Source organism: Tetrahymena thermophila (assembly GCF_000189635.1).
Source record: "Tetrahymena thermophila SB210 genomic scaffold scf_8254194, whole genome shotgun sequence".
In the NCBI taxonomy this organism is placed as follows: Eukaryota; Ciliophora; class Oligohymenophorea; order Hymenostomatida; family Tetrahymenidae; genus Tetrahymena; species Tetrahymena thermophila.
Window position 1 is genome coordinate 69,299 of NW_002476088.1, and position 19,238 is coordinate 88,536.

The 19,238-nt window shown below is 22.7% G+C and overlaps 4 protein-coding genes across 4 annotated transcripts; 1 reads left to right on the forward strand and 3 right to left on the reverse strand. All coding sequences in view use genetic code 6, as the record gives it.

Annotated features, from left to right (window-relative positions):
- Nucleotides 1-622: 622 nt before the first annotated feature.
- On the forward strand, nt 623-6,248 carry TTHERM_01020740 (transmembrane protein, putative; the record flags this gene model as incomplete). Its single annotated transcript, XM_001025551.2, has 5 exons — nt 623-788; nt 994-2,196; nt 2,810-3,312; nt 3,625-4,084; nt 4,636-6,248. The coding sequence occupies exons 1-5, from the start codon at nt 689-691 to the stop codon at nt 6,246-6,248; spliced, it is 3,879 nt and encodes a 1,292-aa protein (XP_001025551.2). The 5' UTR covers nt 623-688.
- A 1,034-nt stretch (nt 6,249-7,282) lies between these two features.
- On the reverse strand, nt 7,283-10,381 carry TTHERM_01020750 (hypothetical protein; the record flags this gene model as incomplete). Its single annotated transcript, XM_001025552.2, has 1 exon — nt 7,283-10,381. The coding sequence occupies one exon, from the start codon at nt 10,379-10,381 to the stop codon at nt 7,283-7,285; it is 3,099 nt and encodes a 1,032-aa protein (XP_001025552.2).
- Nucleotides 10,382-11,579: 1,198 nt separating this feature from the next.
- TTHERM_01020760 (hypothetical protein) lies at nt 11,580-14,121 on the reverse strand (the record flags this gene model as incomplete). The annotated part of the gene is made up of 2 exons (XM_001025553.2): nt 13,278-14,121; nt 11,580-13,183 (listed from the first exon to the last, which is right to left on the reverse strand). Exons 1-2 carry the CDS (start codon nt 14,047-14,049, stop codon nt 11,580-11,582), a joined length of 2,376 nt encoding a protein of 791 aa, XP_001025553.2. The 5' UTR covers nt 14,050-14,121.
- Nucleotides 14,122-14,287: 166 nt separating this feature from the next.
- On the reverse strand, nt 14,288-18,658 carry TTHERM_01020770 (hypothetical protein). Its single transcript, XM_001025554.2, has 10 exons — nt 17,784-18,658; nt 17,663-17,718; nt 17,321-17,532; nt 16,997-17,254; nt 16,720-16,941; nt 16,374-16,662; nt 15,810-16,309; nt 15,393-15,756; nt 14,973-15,346; nt 14,288-14,922 (listed from the first exon to the last, which is right to left on the reverse strand). The coding sequence occupies exons 1-10, from the start codon at nt 18,554-18,556 to the stop codon at nt 14,452-14,454; spliced, it is 3,519 nt and encodes a 1,172-aa protein (XP_001025554.2). The 5' UTR covers nt 18,557-18,658; the 3' UTR covers nt 14,288-14,451.
- Between the last annotated feature and the right edge of the window lie 580 nt (nt 18,659-19,238).

Consider the following 19,238-nt stretch of genomic DNA (forward strand, 5'->3'; position numbering starts at 1 on the left):
AATAGATTCACAAAATTTTTGCAATTTCAAAATAAATAACTCTTTTTAGACAATAAATTTGATTCAAATATAAATAGTGTTTGTATGTTATCACCTTTCAAAGAAAAATAACAAAAAAATAAATTTTTAAGCAAATTACAAATTAGCATCAAAAAATCAATAATTTACTAGTTTTTATAATTTAATTTTACCTCGAACAAGCTTGAAATGTGTAAAGCTCTAAATTATTTAACTAATTAAATTTACTGAGTTAGTTAGAATGACTTAATAAGATTTAGTTTTTTGTTAAGCAAAATGACTTTAGAGGTTTAAAATAATAAATAATTTGATGTACAAAATATAATTTTAAAACCTTAAATTATGAGAATTTTATATTAATAATTTAGCAGATTTATTTATACCTTATGCTTATTCGAGAATGAGAGAATGTTAAGGCAATCTTTATTTACCAGAATATTTTAAAGACATGGTTATAATTAACGCTTGCATTTTGCTTCTTTTAATATTTCAATTTATAGATCATTAAAAAATAGAAATTATTTGAGTAAAAATTGTAAAAATCCATTATTTAATAAATTGAAGGTAATTAATTAGAAACTATTAAATAAAAAAATTAATTAGAAATCTTTTCGATCGATTAATTAATTTCTGTAAAAAAAGTAAAAAATATATTTAAGATAACATTTCTATGATTTTAATGAAGTCTTTTTTTCATCAGATATTTATTATTCTTGCTATAAACCATCAGATTTTAAGTGCTTAGTTTCTTTCTAACAGATCACTTCAAAGTATGTATTTAAATAAAATATTTTTTTAACACATTTTGTCAGCGTTATTTTAATTTAAAAAATATTATTAGCTAATTTGAACTGACTGTATGAATTTTACTTATTTTTGTATAACCCATCTAATAATATAATTAGCAAAGGAGATACATACATATATACATACATTCAATGATTTGATAAATATATTTTTTTAAAATAATAATAGATCAATAAGAAGTTATATTGTCTGAGTCAAATTATGGTGACTGCTACGACTTTACAACAGATAATCTTTATGAAAATAAATGGACTCTTTTTTAAATACCTAGCAAATCTATTATATTTTATCCAGATTGTGTTGGTAAATGCGGACAATTTGGAAGCATTTTGGGTCCTTTTTCAAGCTCAAATGGATTATAAAGGCTAATATAAATTTCGAAACCACATACTAAAGTTACAATAGAGGCTGCATTTGTTTAAATTGATGGATGGAGTGTTGGATAATAATTTGTAATGATAATAGATGGATAAATTGTTTACACTTGGGAGTATTATGGCGCAGATATTTTAGATGTTAATTAATGTGATGTAGTCTTGAATGGAATTTAGGACCATATGCAAGCTTTAAAAGTAACTGTACCTCACAGTTCAAATACAATTAATATCAGTGTATACACAATTGATAGTAATAGCGAGCTAGTTAATATGTGGGGTTTAAAAAATTTTACTGTATTGACTGACATTTGTGAACCTGGAGTAAACTCTTGTTAAGATATAAGTCCTTTAAAATATATTTTAAATACATAAAGCTTTAATTAGCCAATGATCAAACCTATTATTTAAATACAATTCAATCGACCCCTTACATCTGGAATTCTTAATTCGGATATAAGTATATAAATAGACTAAGTTGATAGCCAATTATATAACTATACTGTGAGTTAAATTGATAACTAATATTAGACATTCTATATAAATTTTGATTAAATGAATTTTTCAACTTATTATGGATAATTGATGACTATAACTATATTAAAGTAAGTCAAAGATTAGAATGGCATGGCTTTATAATAACAATCTGTACAATCAATAATGCCAAGCTATTACAATTACCCAATATCAGATATAAATATGATTTCAACAGTGAAAAAAATTACACAAGGATTCGCCACTACTATAGTAGTTTCAACGGCAATTTTGACATTCGGATTTGATAAATTCAACTGGTTGTTCTATTCTACAGATATTGGATAGATTTTATATTTATCTACTTTTATAAATGTAAAATTCCCTCAAAATGTGGAACAAGTTCTTTTTGATGGTTGTTCAATTTTTCATCTTCAAGGTTTGACTGAAATATTTAAATAAATTATTTCAAATTCTACTATTCAATAGCAGTAACCTTACTTCTAACGATTCTAAGATTTAGGTAATAATAATTATTTTCAAATTCTAAAAAAAGTACTTGAAATTAAGAAAAAAAGATCAGCTTTATTAATTAAGCTCTAGTAATTACTATTAATATCATTGAAAAATGTTTTTTGTAAAGTTACATTAGTAAATAAAATTAAATTTTTGAGAAAGGAGAAGATTGTGATATTCATAATTTTATAAGTTAAAGAATATATTATTTTGATCAAACTAGAGAAGTAATAGAAAAATTATAACTATGAAATTAAGAATCTACCCAAAAAAATATATATAAAATAGGTGAGAGATACGCATTCTTAAATTACTTTAATAAAAATAAGAAGAAAATATAAAAATACTACCTACCTATATTCTTTATTATCTTTTCCAAATACTTTATTAAAATTAACTTTTTAATTAAGGGAACAGTTAAAAAATATCAATAACATAAACTTTATTTGTTTCTTTATGAAGAAAATAACATTTAATTTAAAGCGTGATTTAGAATTTCCAGCAAATTTGTTTTTAATTTTACTGAAAAACTTTGAATTAAGAAAAGAAATAAATTTATGAATTTTAATTGAATCCAGATTTATCAATTTATAATCTTAATACAAATTTAATTTAAATAGGTATCAAATCATTGTTTCTTTTAAATGCAGGAAATCTAGTTGTCTTTATCATAGTCTTTCTCATAATTTTTTCAATTATTTAGCTATTGTCTTCATTCAATTTGATTAAAAATCAAAGATTCAAAAGCTCACTCTAGTTTTATCTTGAAAAGAAAGTAAAATGGAGATTATTTTTCTCTTTGGCTTACTTTTTATATGCTTAGATTCTCTTTGCTGCACTAATATAAATATTTACTTGGAGTGCAAATTCTTTTTCTGAAATAATTTCCTATATTCTCTCTTTCATCAGCATACTATTTGGAATGCTAATGCCTCTCGGAATGTACAGACTTATTTCTAAAAACATGGCAAAAGTTCTTGACAATTCTCTAGATAAAACGTTTACACAAAAAAATGGGATTGCGTGGCAGGATTTAAAAAAACCTGAAAAAAATGGTTCTAAGAAGACAATTTTTTTCCACTTCTTTTTACTCCTTAGAAGAAGCTTCTATGCTTGCATTGTGGTAATTAGCTTACATTATATAAATTTAGATTTTATATCATTACCTTTAATAAGAAAAAACAATTAGAAATCATAGAAATCAAATTTAAGATCTATTCAATCAATTAATTTTTTAATTAGAATCATTTATAAAATTTATAAATGGTTAAATAATAAACTCTGCTTTTCTTTTATCTTTTTGAGAAATTCTTTATTTTTTATAAAAAAACAAAGTCAACTATAATAAATAATATTACATATTGATTAAATATCATTTATTACAATCTATTCTTTGCTTATTGCAAGTTAATTTTTTCCCTTTTAATATTGTAAGGTATTCTTTCAGTTTAATGCGAACCTTCAAATTGCTTTACTTAATATCTGTAATGTATCTATTATTTTCGTTGTCATTTTCTAAATGCCTTTCACAAAAAGAAGAAGTAATTATAAAATAATAATCACTGAATTCGTCCTCGTATGTGAATATATGGTCATCTAAAGCTACTAAAATGAGTAAGAAAATGAATAATCAAGGATTAGCAGAGGATGGATAGTCGCATTCGCTACAGTGTTTATTGTATTTTTACAAATATTTTTTCTTTTAATTGATGTGTTTGAACCTGTTGTAAGTTATCTGAAAGTATTCTATATTAAATTGCAAGAAGCTAAATTATAAGAAGCACCAGTAGATGTTGACTTAGAAAAATAAAAGTTAAAGGTTGCTGAAGAAGATGAGGAATAAGTGAAAATTAAATAATCTAATCTGCTGAATGATTCAAATCATGAAAAACATTGTAATCACTCAAAACTTTATTATAATTTTGCAACTAAGATTTAAATAAAATTAAAAAAATTATTAATATTGGCTGAATTAAAATTAATGGAGAAAATTAAGCTTAATTAAAAGAAACTAAGCTAAAATAGACCATAAATACTATATTATTATTTTAAAGAAAACCTTACTTTGAATATTTAATTAAAACCTCTTTTCATAGCAAAAGATATTTACTAGAAGAAAAATACTATGAAACAAGCAATAAGATATAACGCCATAAATAATAATGAAAACATTACAAAATCAAGTGTAATTGAAATAAATAAACTGTATCATTACAGTTAAATTTTAGTTCTATTAAATTTTAATTTCTTTATGACTTAAATTTTGCTTATATTGAAAAAAGAATTTGAATGGAACACATTGATAAATAGAATAAATAAATAAATATCCCTTATTATTAACCATATAATTTATTTACATTCATTACTCAAAAATAAAAAAACTTTGATAATAATATTTACCATACAAATATCTTAAATCTCTAATTATTTTTTTATATTTAAATAGAAAATTAAAAGGTGAAAGTTCCCATCAATTAAAGCGAGATAGCTTAAAATAATGTATCAACACCATAGATTTTAAATAGAAGTTCTTTTAAGAGGACAAGCGAATTCAGCAACAGTAAGCTATAGTAAAGTAAATTATTTATAGGCACTGTAGCAAAAAGCGAATCTCAGCTTAAAATACCTGCTTTAAAATAAACAGATGGAGTGATACCCTAAGTTTCCTTAAATTTGTTAAGCAGTCCTCCATCTTTAGCAAATTAAAGTGAGTTGCTTGTCTCGAGCTAAAAATACTTCGGAAGTAATAGAAGTATTAAATTAAAAAACGCGTAACTACCTGCTAGTAGCACTTTACCTTCAAATATTAATAGCAATCCTCACAATAATCATCAGGTGCTTAATACAAGCAATAATAACGTATCTATTAACTAATTTGATTAAAATTTGGAAATTGTTCTGAAAAATGACAATATAGAAAATATTAAAAGAACTGATACTTAATAAGAATAAAATAACAACCAAATCAAAAATACTCCTAAAAAGATTTTGAAACACTAATAAAGTAATAATAGTGTCAACTCTACAAGCTTTTAATAGTTAGATGGGAGCTATTACATGCCATAAATTTAAAACTATGATTAAATATCAACAAAAATATCAAATAGATAGACTATCGCTGAGACTTTTAATAATAGCAATTTATTTATTTAGTAAAAGCTAAGCTATGAAGATGATAATTCACTTAATAAATCAAATTCTCCACACAAAAGCTCATTAAGCTTCTAAGGTTTTAAAATAAAGAGTGACTCTGAAATCCCTTAGGTAAACAGAAGAGTATCTAGGAATCTGAGTCTAAAGGTGTAATAACAATTTATTTCTCCAGATACATACAAGAGAAATGCAACAGAAGAAACGGAAGAAGAGTAAGACGATTAATCTACCTTAAAGCCTCATTTTTTCTCCAAAATGGTTAGAAGCAATTAAACTATATAGGAATAACCAGGAGAAGAAAACGGATCTATAATGGGTTAAAGCTAAGTACAGATTAGATCAATTAATGAAAGCCCTATAGACATCGCTTCTCTTTAACAAAAAAAAATATTTCCACTCCTTAGAAATTTCCCTAGACATTAAAGTAGAATAATCCAAAGAGAGTTTACGAACATAGAAGAAGAGAATGAAGAATCAAATTAAAATTCTAATTCTATTATAATTCATGACGGGATCTCTTCAAGGGACATTTAATATACAGGGGAGTTGACAAATAAAAGTAAAATAGCATAAGAAGTCATAAAAAAATTCGGATTTCCTTCTTCAGACGAAAATTCACAAGTCAACAACGAAAACGAAAGCCCTAGATAAGCCTTTACAAGATTAAATGATAGAAAAAAGAGTCAGTTTGCTAAATATAATAGTGAGAATAGCATTTAAGATGATGCCACATAAGTTGGAATAACTCCATAATAATAATCTTAAACCGAAATAGGTGAACAAAAGACGAATTAAATAGAGTAATAAGAAGTCAAGGAAGAAAGATAAGACCATTTAAGTGGAATTTAATAAGATGTGAGCATTTAAAGTGCATAAGACAATCCTACAAAACTTTAAGCAAACTGATTATAAAAGAGAAACTATCTACCTACGTACTTACCTTTGTACAGGTTTAAAAGAAACATATTACACAAAAAAAGAAACAAAATAATATAAGGGAACTCTAAAAAAAATTATGTTAAAAATACTCTCTAAATTGAAATATAATGTCATAACAAAAATAGTAAATTAACATTTAATAAAAAATAAATAATAAATCATTTACTCTACTCTAAGCACCAGAAGTACTTTGAAATTTTCCTGATAAAACTTAATTAATTCCAAAACATCAACCAATTAATAAATTATTAAATCTAACACTAATAAAAATATCTGTATGTAAATATTTATCAAAATCAATCTATTATTTAGTTATTTTTTCTTTTTAAGAAATTTATAATTTCATTTTTTTCAAAAATCTTTCAAGAGTAATTTTACTTATTAATAAATTTATTCAATAATGTTGTTATTTCATTTTATTTACAAAAAAAATGATCTTATCAATTAATCAAAGAATCAAGTTAGTGATAATATATATCATTATTTAATTTTCTTTTGTTATTATAAAAATAATCCTCATTTCTTCAAATAAAAAATTTAAAACTAATATAAAAATTTTTATACCTTTGTTAGGTGTGTTTTAATTTCTCTAATATTTACAATTATATAAATAGGTTTTAACAATACTGTTATTATAATACTATGAAAAGGAAAACTGAAATAAATAAAAAATAAAATGTTCTACAAAATTTTTTAAATTTGAAGTTAAAATCAAATATGTATTTATAAAATAATAAATATTACTATTAAATTTTGTTTAATGCAATTTTATATTATTTCATAAATGTTAGATCTATTATTAATTTCACTAATATTTAGAATTATTTAAATAGGTTTTGACTTTACTGTTATTATAATACTATGAAAACGAAAACTGAAATAAATAAAAAATAAAATGTTCTACAAAATTTTTTAAATTTGAAGTTAAAATAAAATATGTTTGTTTATATATAATATTGAATATTACTATAAAATGTTGTTTAATGTAATTTTATATAATTTCATGAATGTTAGAGCTATTACTCAGTCTTAGAAAGTAAACTGAGTTAAAGTTCTTTTACTTAACGTTTATTTAATTGCTATTACTAGTTTTATTACTATTTTTAATCTAAAACATTTTCTATGTAAACATTTTTAGCTTATGATTCTGCATTTGCATTTATAGAATTTAAAATTTAAGAAAATTTATTTAAGTATAAGCTATTATTTTTGTTTTTATCTCCATTACTTAAAAACTTTTAACTAAAATTTTTTTAATTTTTTTACAAATCTTCTTAAGATTGGTTTTTAGGAGATAAGTTAATATGATTTTTGTTTGCTTGCGAAATCATATTATTTTAAGATAAACTTTCTTTGATTTAGTAATTTATATTATTTTTCTGACTTTGATTTAATTTACTATTTATTTTATTATTTGAAAATTTAGATATAATATTAGCATTACTAGGACTATAAGAAGTCTACGAAGTAATCAGTTTAAGATTTGATTGCAAAAAGCTTTATTTTCTATTGAATCTATTTTCTAAATGGTTAAGTAAATTGCTGTCTTCATTAAGTTGAGATTTTTAATCCTTTTTGCTTTACAAATTTATAACTGTGAAATTCGAACCATTCATAAATGTAGAATTGATAATCATTTCAGATAAATTATTAGATTTGCTTTGATTTTCTGTATATAATCTTTATTAGGTAATTACTTAATTTGGAGATCTATCAGTTAAATTTTAGTTACGCCCTGGTGAATTTAGAAGATATTTTTCTTGTGCAGATTCCATGTCTGTTTAGCAACATTAGCTTTACTTGGCACCTAAATTTGATTGTGTTACTGATAATTTATCCATTTATTTTATTTTTTTACTATTATTGTTTATAGAATTTGAATGATACTAATTTTTATAAAGCTTATTTTATGTAGACTTTAACTGATTCTCTTACAAAAACTAGTCATCCACCAAAATATTATTGCTATCAAAATTATTATTGAAGCTATCTGTTTCGTTTTTATTTTAAGTAATCAGCAATCCTTGACTCTTGTTTTATTTCATCGTTTAGTTTTGTTTGAAAATTTATTACAAATTATAGTACTCAATTTTCTTATCTCCTTTTGATGAGTTAGTTTTAATTACAGAAAAAATCGTTCTTATATTTTTGCTTTTGCTATTCTTTACAGACGAAACCAGAGATTTCTAGCTTTGTAGACTAAAATCACTGTTCAGGGATAAGTCAAATAATTCATTTCGAATAAGTTTAGGTTTAATTTTTGGGGTTTTACCACAGTCTTTAGCCTACTCCAAAGGATTTTAGCTACTTTAATAAATTAGTTGATTAAAATTCTTTTATAAATTTAATTTATCATGATTGTTTTAGGGTAAAACTATGTCTTATTATTGAAAATTTTAGATGCGAACAGATTTTTAATTGGCTTATTGTTATATTTGTTAATTCGTTTCTAATAAATTAGTATGCTTTAAATCTTATTTTTAATTTTAATTTTAAGAATCAATTATTTATTTTTGAACAGCAGGTTATAAGCTGCTACCCTTCTATTCCTTTTTGCCATAAAATTAATTCATGATAGTTTCATATTGCATTATGAATTAATGTCTATTTTATTCATCTACTTTTTTACTTAGCATTTTGTTGAGATTAACTTTATTGTATTACTGATGGTAAAATTATAATGCTTATTGCTATTGTTAATAATTTTAAATATATTTTTAAGGATGTTAAATTCCTTATTGCTTATTGCTTTTAGCTTATGAGACATTAAAATAGTTTTAATAGGTTTACTTGCTAATTTAGTTAATTGATTGGCATTATGTTTATGAAGAGATATTTTACAAATTAATACATTTTTAATCTTAAAGTTCAATACTTTATTAAAGATCATCATTAATATCCTAATGGTCCTTCTTATTTATCTATTCAATATTTTATTAATTATCAGCAAAGTTATTTTCTAAGATCTTTTATATACTCTTTTCTTAGGTCTTCTTTAAATATTCCATGCTCATTTTTCTTATTCCCTAAATGTATGAAATTTATTTTTAATATTGAGGACTGGAAAATTGTTGCATCTTCTAAGGATTATCTTAATGAATATTAGACTTTGTATTTTTTATGCTACTGAATATGGCTTAGTTTAAATTACAAAATTAATTGTTTTCTTCTAAATGTGAATTTACTTGAGGTGATAAATTCAAAGAAGACTAGCTCTTTACTAAATTTTGAGCTATTTTTTTAGGAGTTTATTCTTACTTTTGAGTATTTTAAGTAATATTTTATTGGTTGATGTTATAATTCTACAATCTGCTTTCTTAACTTCTTTTGAAGTGAAATGAGTTAGTTTTATCGTTAAGTATTTTATTGTTAAAATTTAATTACCTTTCTAATTTATGGAAATCTCTGTACTTGTTTTTGTTTGCTATTTCTACACTCATAACTCCAAAATCACAGTCTTAAAAATTTTTGAAAACACTTTTTGGAGTATTTTAAGATTTATTGTGATTACTTCTACTTTCTGTAATTCTTGAATTTATTACTTCGTTTTCAAACAACACACTTATAGAAGGATTACGGTTCTAATTAAAGATGTTTATGTTGTTTTAATAGGTTTGCAATAATCTTTGCTCATTTTAGCTGTATTATTGTGACCACTCATAGTTTTATGCAAGTAAAAATTTCTATGATTGAGTGGTGTTTTATTTTTCTTTGTCTTCTACCTTAAAAACAGTTTATAATATATCACTACTCCTAGCAGGTAGAAATCTTCTCTAAAAGTAATTGTTATTCTAAAAATTTAAATCATCCTCTTCATCTTCATCACTTTCACTACTTATTCTAATTGCTTAATTTAATTAATTTTTGCATGAAGCTGAAAATTTCATTTATCGTTAGTGTAAATTTTAATTTTAGGCAAAGCTTTTTGTCAAATCTGAAGAATTTTTCTACAATTAATAGAGTTGCATTTATTGATGTTAACTTTACTCCTATTCTTTATGAGCATTGCTTTCTAAAATTATTTTATTTGAGAATAGTAAGTTTTAAGGTGGGGATGCCTATATGCCTTAACCCTGGTTACTTATTACCTCTTAATTCATTATACAAATTTTCTATATATTTCTTAACAAGATAAAGGTCTATTCAATTTTTGATGTGCTTATTGTTATTGTGATAAACTTTTTATTTAATTCTTATTAAATCAGTTCAATAATTAAAAACTTAGCTCTCAATTCAAAAAAAATTTCTAGTTATTTTTAAAACAGTTTGAAAAATTAAAATCAATAATTATGTGCTTTAATAATTTAATAACAAATACAATTATTTTAACCTCTTTATATAAAGACAAATATAAAATATTAATAAAATGAAAGTTTTATTTTATTATTAATAAAAATAAAGCTAGGATTTGTAAAATTAACTTTCAACTAACTAGAGATATACCCAACACATAATTAAATTGTGTTATGGATAAATGAAACTTTCATGTAATTTTAAAATAAAATTATTGTTAATTATGAAAAATAAAGATAGAATTTGTAAAATTGCCTTTCAACTAACTAGAGAGATTTATCCAACATATAATTAAATTTTGTTATAGATAAATGAAAATTTTATGTAATTTTAAAATAAAATTATTGTTAATTATGACAAAGAAAACTCTATAATTTATTTATTTAGATAGTTAACCTCATGAGCAAAGCTATTTATTATGAAATAAAAAAAACTAATATTTAGAAAATAATTTAAATGACTATTTTTTTATATAAAAAATATTTCTTTCACTTTAAAAATAATTTTATTTAATTTAATACATTATAAAGTTTAAATTGATTTAATAATTTAACTTAGATAATCAAAAGATAGTCCAAAATTTATAAATAGTTTATATACTTTAATAAAATATATAACTTCAATAAAAATTTTATTAAAGTAATTAATTAAATGACCATTTATTTATTTAATTCAAAAGTAATGAATAAATCATCAATTTAAAACTTAGAGAGAGTTATGCTAATAAAAAAATATATTTTTAAATTCAAAATAATTTTATTTAATTTAATAAATCAATTTATGAATTTGTTTTGCACAATTAATAAAAACCCAACACTTATAAATAGTATAAATAATTTAATAAAATATATAAACTCTATGAAAAGTTTATAGGAAATTAAAATAAATAACCTTTTAATCTAATTGAAAGAGGATAGTATATTAGAATTATTCATTTATAATCTTGCTTAATTTTAGATATTGTTTGATTAAATAAAGAATATGTTTGCTAAGGCAGATATTTTTTCAATAAATTTTCCTATCTTAGACTAATTATCCAATCAGATAATCTATATGATTGGAGCTTTGTAAAAATAATTTATTTTCTGGAGTGTTATCTATAATAATTTTATTTGATTAATTTTATTATTTATATATATCATTAACATAAGGATTATCATATCCATTATTATAGTTATTCACTACTTGAAGCTTTTTGATTTAATTGGATTTATCATATTACATTTATTACCTAAAATTATCGTTAGGGATATGTTGCTACTAATCATTTGTATGGATTTCTTTAATCATTCCTCCAATTTCTTCTAAAATATTATCCAGCTACTAATCTTTTTCAGCTGACTTATCAAGTAAATTATCTTGTATCTCTTCAAGATTGTTTTTTTCTTGAATTGAATATAGCTTTTTATAATCGATATTTTAGTTTTCAATTTACTCCTTTTGCTTTTGATAAAGAGACTTTTCTTTAATCTTTCTATAAGGGATAAAATCACTTCTGTTTTTTATATTTTATATTTTAACTTCACTTCTTTTATTGAAGGAACTAAATGGTCTTTTAATAGGTTCAATTTTTAAGGATTCTTCTTCCTATTTCTCGAAATCTTTTAACTAATTCTAAGATTTGTTGTTTTAATTTGATATTTTTATACTTTTTTAGCTCTCTATTTTACTAAGATCTAAATTATTAATTTCCTCATTTTTACTATTTAAGCCTGCACCCTAAGAAACATTTGCATCATTAAATTCATTATCTTATTAAATTTTAGTATCACTTTTTTTAGTGCCATTTTAGTTTGTCTTTTAAATATCAGTTTAACTATTTTTTTCTTAGTTTTACTGTTAATTAGAGTTGTTACTCTTTTCCTCACCTTCTTCTAGCTAATGTAAAAGATTATATTCAGTGAATTAAGATTAATTTAGCTGGTTTTAGTTATTTTTGTATTTAATCTTACTAAGATCTATTTTAGCACCTGTTGAATTACTTCTTACTCTGGCATTTGTAACTAAATTTTAATTATCTCCTTCATATAATCCAACTTCTTCTTAATAGAAATTATCTAGCATTTTTTCTAAATTTTCATCTTCTTCTTCAAACTAGTTTCCTTGTTAATTATAGCTCTTTTACTTTAATTTTTTATCAAATTTGTTTTATATATAGTTAGGATCAAGCATTGCACTTTAACTTGGGAGTTCGTAATTATGCTTAAAATAGATGTTATCATATTTTTCACGAGGGACTTCTAGAGATAAGTTAAGACCTTGTTTATTTTAGAAGTAGTTATGGGGATTATATTCGTTATCTTTTTCATTTCTAGTTGTAGAATCAAAATATTCGTTTTTAACATTTAAAGCACGAGCTTTATCATTATTAGAAATCTTGTCTCTCATGATAACCATTTCAACATAAGATTTATCCCTTTATTTTTAGGCATTTTCAGCAATCACTCTCAGTTCTTCCTTTTACTTCTCAAATACTTCTCCCTACTTTTTGTACAGACCTTTTAACACATCAAAATCAGCTTTACCTCTTTACCACTCTCCGCCAGGTTACCAACGATAAGCATTTTCAGATTTGTTCAGTTCATAGTATAAAATATGATTTTTATTATCTATTAAATTAAATTATATCATTGATTGATTAATCAACACAATAAATAAACAGATTTGGAAATGTAAGAAAAAAATATCCATTGAAATAATTACATGAATTTGTAGGCTCAAGCTAAAATTAAAAATTTTAAGGACCATTTTAATTTGCTTTAGATTAGATTTTCATAATAGAATCTAAAATATTTGATCTATTCTTTTCAAGGACCTCGCTTTCTGGTAAGTAATCAATTTGCTTTGGCCTGTCTTGTTATTTTTATTATATTTTTTTTTCATTTATTTAATCTGCCAATCCTTAAGCAAATGCTTTTTACTTTCTTTCCTTCTCTTCATAAAAATTGTCATTGTAGTATTCTTTAAGTAAGCTTCCTCTATAATTTTTAGGCTAGCTCCAATAGACTTCACTCTTTTTTAAATACTCTTCTCTTTTTGCTAGATAATCTTGATTATTAGGAAAATTTTGCTATTATAATCTATAATTAGGTTGCTACTAGGGAGTTTCAAATTAATTATTAGTATATTAATAGCTATTTTGATTACCCTAATTAAAAATGTCTGATTTCATTTAAAAATTCCTATTTTATTACAGGTCTGATAATTATTATGGATTTTATACTTAAGATCTATTAAAATTTGTATATTATTGCTCTCTTTAAAGACTTTTTTAGTCCTATTTTTCTTGCATTTATAATCTCAATATTTCTCCATATTCATATTTATTTTTTGCATTTTTATTTATTGCCTAAGCATAATCTTAATTATAAATAATATTTTCTCCTATTTTGGATAAGTATGCGCTCTCTCTCCCTTAGTTAAACTGCAGTGATTAATTTCCTGCTATGTAAGGATTACTAGATGAGTAATACATATATTGAAAATATTATTAGTTTTTTATGATTAATTATTATTTATCAAAAAATATAAAGCTATTTTTAAGCACCAAACATTATAATTAATATCATCAATACACTTAATAAATAAAAATCTAACTTTAAATAATAAACTATCTGTCTGATGAATTTATAAGATATATTTATAAGGCCGTTGTTAATTAAAGTTGTTTAATGAATGGATCTAAAAAACTATTACTTAAAAAATTTAAAAAGCTAGGTATAGATAGATCTAAAAAATTATTTTAGACAATAATTAATAACAAATGAATGTATGTATAATTTACAAAATAATTAATATTTTTTTAGTTTAAATTGCAGTTTTTATTTAATTTTTAAAGTCTTTTAAGCTTTTTACGATTAAGCAGTTTAGATATATATCAAAAAACCTGCTGATTATATGAGGAGTGATTTAATATAGAAGTTGTCAAATTTTGATATTTTTGTGTAGTTAATTAAATCTATTTTTCTTTTTATTCAATAAGCTGGTTATTGTAGTTTATGCTTTCTATCAATCTAGCTTTTTCAGAGTGTAAATTCTCTATATTTATTCTTAAATCATTAATAATTAAATTAAATCTCTTTGATTTATCTTCTTAAATTTCATTTATTTCGTCAATTTAATCTTGAAGCATTTAATTTTTTTTCTGCATTTCTTCTAAGATGTTTTTGTATTAGGCCTAGTATTTTGTTTTTATTTTTTCAAGTATTTTCTCTTCGTGTCTTTGTTAATTGTATTTTTGTTAGAGTATCTTTTCTTTTGTCTCAATTAAGTCATCAAATTTTTATATTTTTTGTTCAATCATCTTCCTAGTATCTTCTTCCTTATTCATAGCCTCTTTTTCCATTGCCTTTCATTATTAAAATTATTTATTGGTTTTATAAGATTTAATTAAATTACTGTAATTTGTTGAAGGAACTTTTTCTTTTCTTCTATTCTTTTTACGTGAGTTTCATTAATTAGCTTAGATAAATTTGCAATTTCAGACTTTAATTACTTTATTTCCTTTTGAGTCACAAAAGCAAAACTTTCATGATTTTTTTATGATTCAAGGTTTACTTACTTCAAATTTTCTAATTCCTACTTGCTGCTTTCAACTTTCTTTTCCATCAATTTTAAAGTTTTATTCATATTGTTCAGTTAGACTTCTAACTCTGATTTATGATTTTCTCTTTCTATTTGTATGAGCTAAGTCAAACTTAAAATTTCTGTTTTTAACATGTTTTTTTCTTCTTCAGCTGTCCCTTCTTTGATTACATTCTTTTACTAATTCTCTATTAAAAAATAAATGAATTTTTATAATAATTTAAAATGATTTACAAGTAAAATCAAAATGTTCTTATATCTTTTAAAAGAACTTCTCTCTTTATTATTCATTTTTTTCAATTTGTTCTTTTAGTTCTATCAATTATTCGCAATGCTTCTTAAATACATCAAATCCTTCATCAAATTTTTTTGAAGGAACAGATGCCATATAAGCATTTTATTCTAATTATTCTTTTATGAATACTATTTCCTTTTCTAGTATCTCTTACAATTCTTGGCATCTTCCTTCCAATAGCTTTATTTCCTCCATCAAATTGTTAAATCTTTCACTTTCAAGATAAACCTTTTCAATTTCTTTCAGCTAAGCTTTAATCGATTCAGCTTCATTCAACACGAGTCTGAGCATTTTTTCTGTTTCCTTAATTTGTTAAATTTAAAATAATAAAAAGAATTAAATTATTTATTAATTACTTTATTTTTATCTGCAAAACCATTTGACGTGAAAGAGATGTTAGGATTATTATTCATCATAATAGATTTATTTGCACCACCGCCATTTATACCTTTTATAGCAAAGGATTTAATTGTTGACTGGTTAGAAATATATTTGCTTTGTGCTAATGAATTATTTTTTTAGTTAGGAGTGGCCTACTTTTAGTTCTAAAATTCTGCATTTTAAATCATCTTTTTAAATTCTGTGAATTTAACATTATAATTTTCTTCAATTCTTTATATTTCTTTTATGAAAAGGCTTTCGTATTTATCTTTCATTTGAGTGTAAATTTCTTTTTCACTTTTTAGTTCATATAATTCTTTTTTATAAATAGCGTTTTCTTTTTCCAACTCAATTTTTTCAGAACTCAACTTTGCAATCAAATGTTCTTCTTCCATTTCATCTTCATTCATATTTTTGATCTTCTTTTTTTATTTAAAATCTTCAATCTTCTCATTAAGCTTTGCTTCAAGTTTTTCTTTTATGTTTTCGATAAAATATATTTTTAACTAAAAAAAACTAAAAAGCGAAGGAATCGATACCTATAGTTTCTTTATATACTATAAGATTCTTTTTAGCCAAGTTTATTTCTGCGTCTTTTTTGGTAATGATTTCATCATATTTGGTTGATTCTATTTCTGCCTAAACTGCCTTAAATGCCAAATTTAGAGCATTCTTAGATGAATTTATATTCTATTCAATAGGATTTTAATTTTCAGAAACACCAATGTCCTTTCTCATTGTGCTGTTTAAGAAACTTTCTTCTTTATTTTATTCCTATTGGTTTACTGCAATATTTTAATCTTTGGCTCTATCCAAAATTTAGTCTATCTATTGAAAAAATTATATTTTTTATTTACCATTTTAAAATTCAAAAATAATTGATACTTTATTGCCAAACTCGTCTGTTATCATCATAAATTTATCAAGAGCCCTTTCTAAATTAGCAATATTTAATCTTTTATCAGAAGCTTTTTTTTCAAACTGTTAAGTTTTGAAACCATCAAGTGCTGAAAGCTTATCGGTTAGTTTAGTAATTAATTATCTACCTTCCCTTAAAACTTCTCCTGCTTTTTTTTCATTAAGAGCATTTCTCATCTAAACATTAAGCTAATAAAATAAAAATTATTATTTTATGATTTAAAAAAATAAACTTATTAAATACCTTATCAAAATTGACCAGTCTATTCTTAATCATCTATTCCCAATTAACATTTCCTCCATCTTTCTTTTTATCTTCTAAAGTAATCAATTTATTTCTCTGATCATAAGCATTCTAAAGTTCAAGCACTGATGTTTAAAGGACTTAAATTTCTTTTTGCATCAAATCTTCTCTTGTTTATCCAAGGTCTATTAACTTATGCTAAGCAATATTAAGCCTCTCTATTTCAATATTTAGCTTCTTTTCTTTGGAATTATAAATCTAGTTTTTATTTATAAAAAATATATTTAAAATAAAAAAACAGATAAAACAAAATAAATATCGAACCTTTTTCAAATCTTCCATGTTCTAAACTAAAAGCTCTTTTTCAGATTTAAGAATTTCATTTTCTCTGATATACTTTTCTATTTCTATGACTTTTTCTTCTGATAAAAGGTTTATCTACTTTTCATAATAATTTAATTTAGTGTCAAAACTTTCTTATTAAATCTAAATTTAGGCTATCAGTTCAGCCTTTTCTTTCATCCAAATTTTTTCACCTTAATTTTAATTTTAAATAAATAACTGATAAAAATTGGCATTTGCTTATTCCAAATTTTAAATTTATTTTTTGCTTTGTTTTTATTTAAGATTTTCAAAAGTAATTAAAAAATGAATATATATAGATACCTTCTATCTAGGTATCAAGTAGTTTCAATGCTTTATTGTCCTTTTCTTCATTTGCTCTTTATAATAAAAAATATTTCATTTATTTTGTATTCATAAAATAATTAAAAAAATTTATTATTACTTGAGCAATTAAGTATTTTTGAGCTATAACTCTTTGACTAATTTTTTCAACTCCTGTTGAAATTGATTTAACTTTAAATTCATATCTTGCTCCAAATTGTGGTTAATTAAAAGATATTTTTCAGCCTTCTCTTCAAGGAATCTTTTTTCGTCAGCATGGATATCCTAAAAATTTAACTTATCTTTTTAAGACATTTCAAGTTCTCTTCTGTAATGAACAATCTATGCCATTAAGTTTTCTTGCATGTCATTAATAAATTCGTTAATCTTCTAAACTTGTATAATGTACTCTTCCTCCGAAGTGTAGTTGTCAAGAGATTGTTCAAAATTTTAATCATGCTTTACCCCACTAGCTTATTTAATTAATTTAATTTCTTCATCCTTTTCTACTAATAACCTATCGAAATCTATATTGATTTGCTTAATTTATTTTTCTAATAGATTTATGCTGCTATCTCTATATTGAATTTCATTCTCATAATTTTATTTCATTAGCTCCAAACTTTGCTGTAATTAGAGTATTTATTCTTCATAATTTTTTTTAGTTTCTTAATTTTTCTATTCTAAAAGTTGCATCTGCTAAATAGTCTCCTTCATCTACACTCTAACATTAATTATTTCTTTTTCTTAACTTTCATAATCAGCTATTTTTTTGTTAAATTTCTGAATTGTATATTCTTGTTCTTTGATGATCTTATGCAAGTTCATCTCTCTAACTAAGAATTCGTTCATTTTTAGAGTTCTATCAGCCATGTTTGGATTATAATTTTACATAAGTTTCTAAATTAGTAATTAGTCCTCCTATACTATTTTTTTTATATAATTACTTATCAGAATTAATTTTACCAATAATTTACTTTTTTTAATATAGTTGTTAAAATTAAACTAAAGCCAATATTTCTTTGATGAATATTAATTAAAATGATAATTACTCTCTTTTTAAAGAAAAATCTTAACGATCAACAATCAAGTTAATCTTAATTCATTTTACAATATATATTTTTTTTCACAATTTAGATGTTTCTGAAAATATTTAAAAAAACTCTCAAAATCATAAATAAATTATATTCAAAAACTTTTTTAAATATTAATTTATTTTATGAATGAAATCTGCATTAAAAATTTATTAAACTTTTATAAATATTTTTTAATAATTAAAACATATTAAGTAAAACATATATTTAACTGTTATAAATAAAATTTCCATTTAATATTTTTCTTCTTTTCAACTTTTAGTTTCAATAAAACAAGTATTTTTAATTAATTTAAAAAAATAAAAATAAATTTTAAACTATTTTAAATATTTATTATAAGTGAAGATAAATACATTTATTTCAAAAAAAAGATATTTAAGAAACTTTGATAAACTTTTGGAATTATAAAATATTAATTGATCATCTTATTGACTAAAAATAAAAATTTTCTATAGATTTTAAATTAAATTGTTTGATTATTT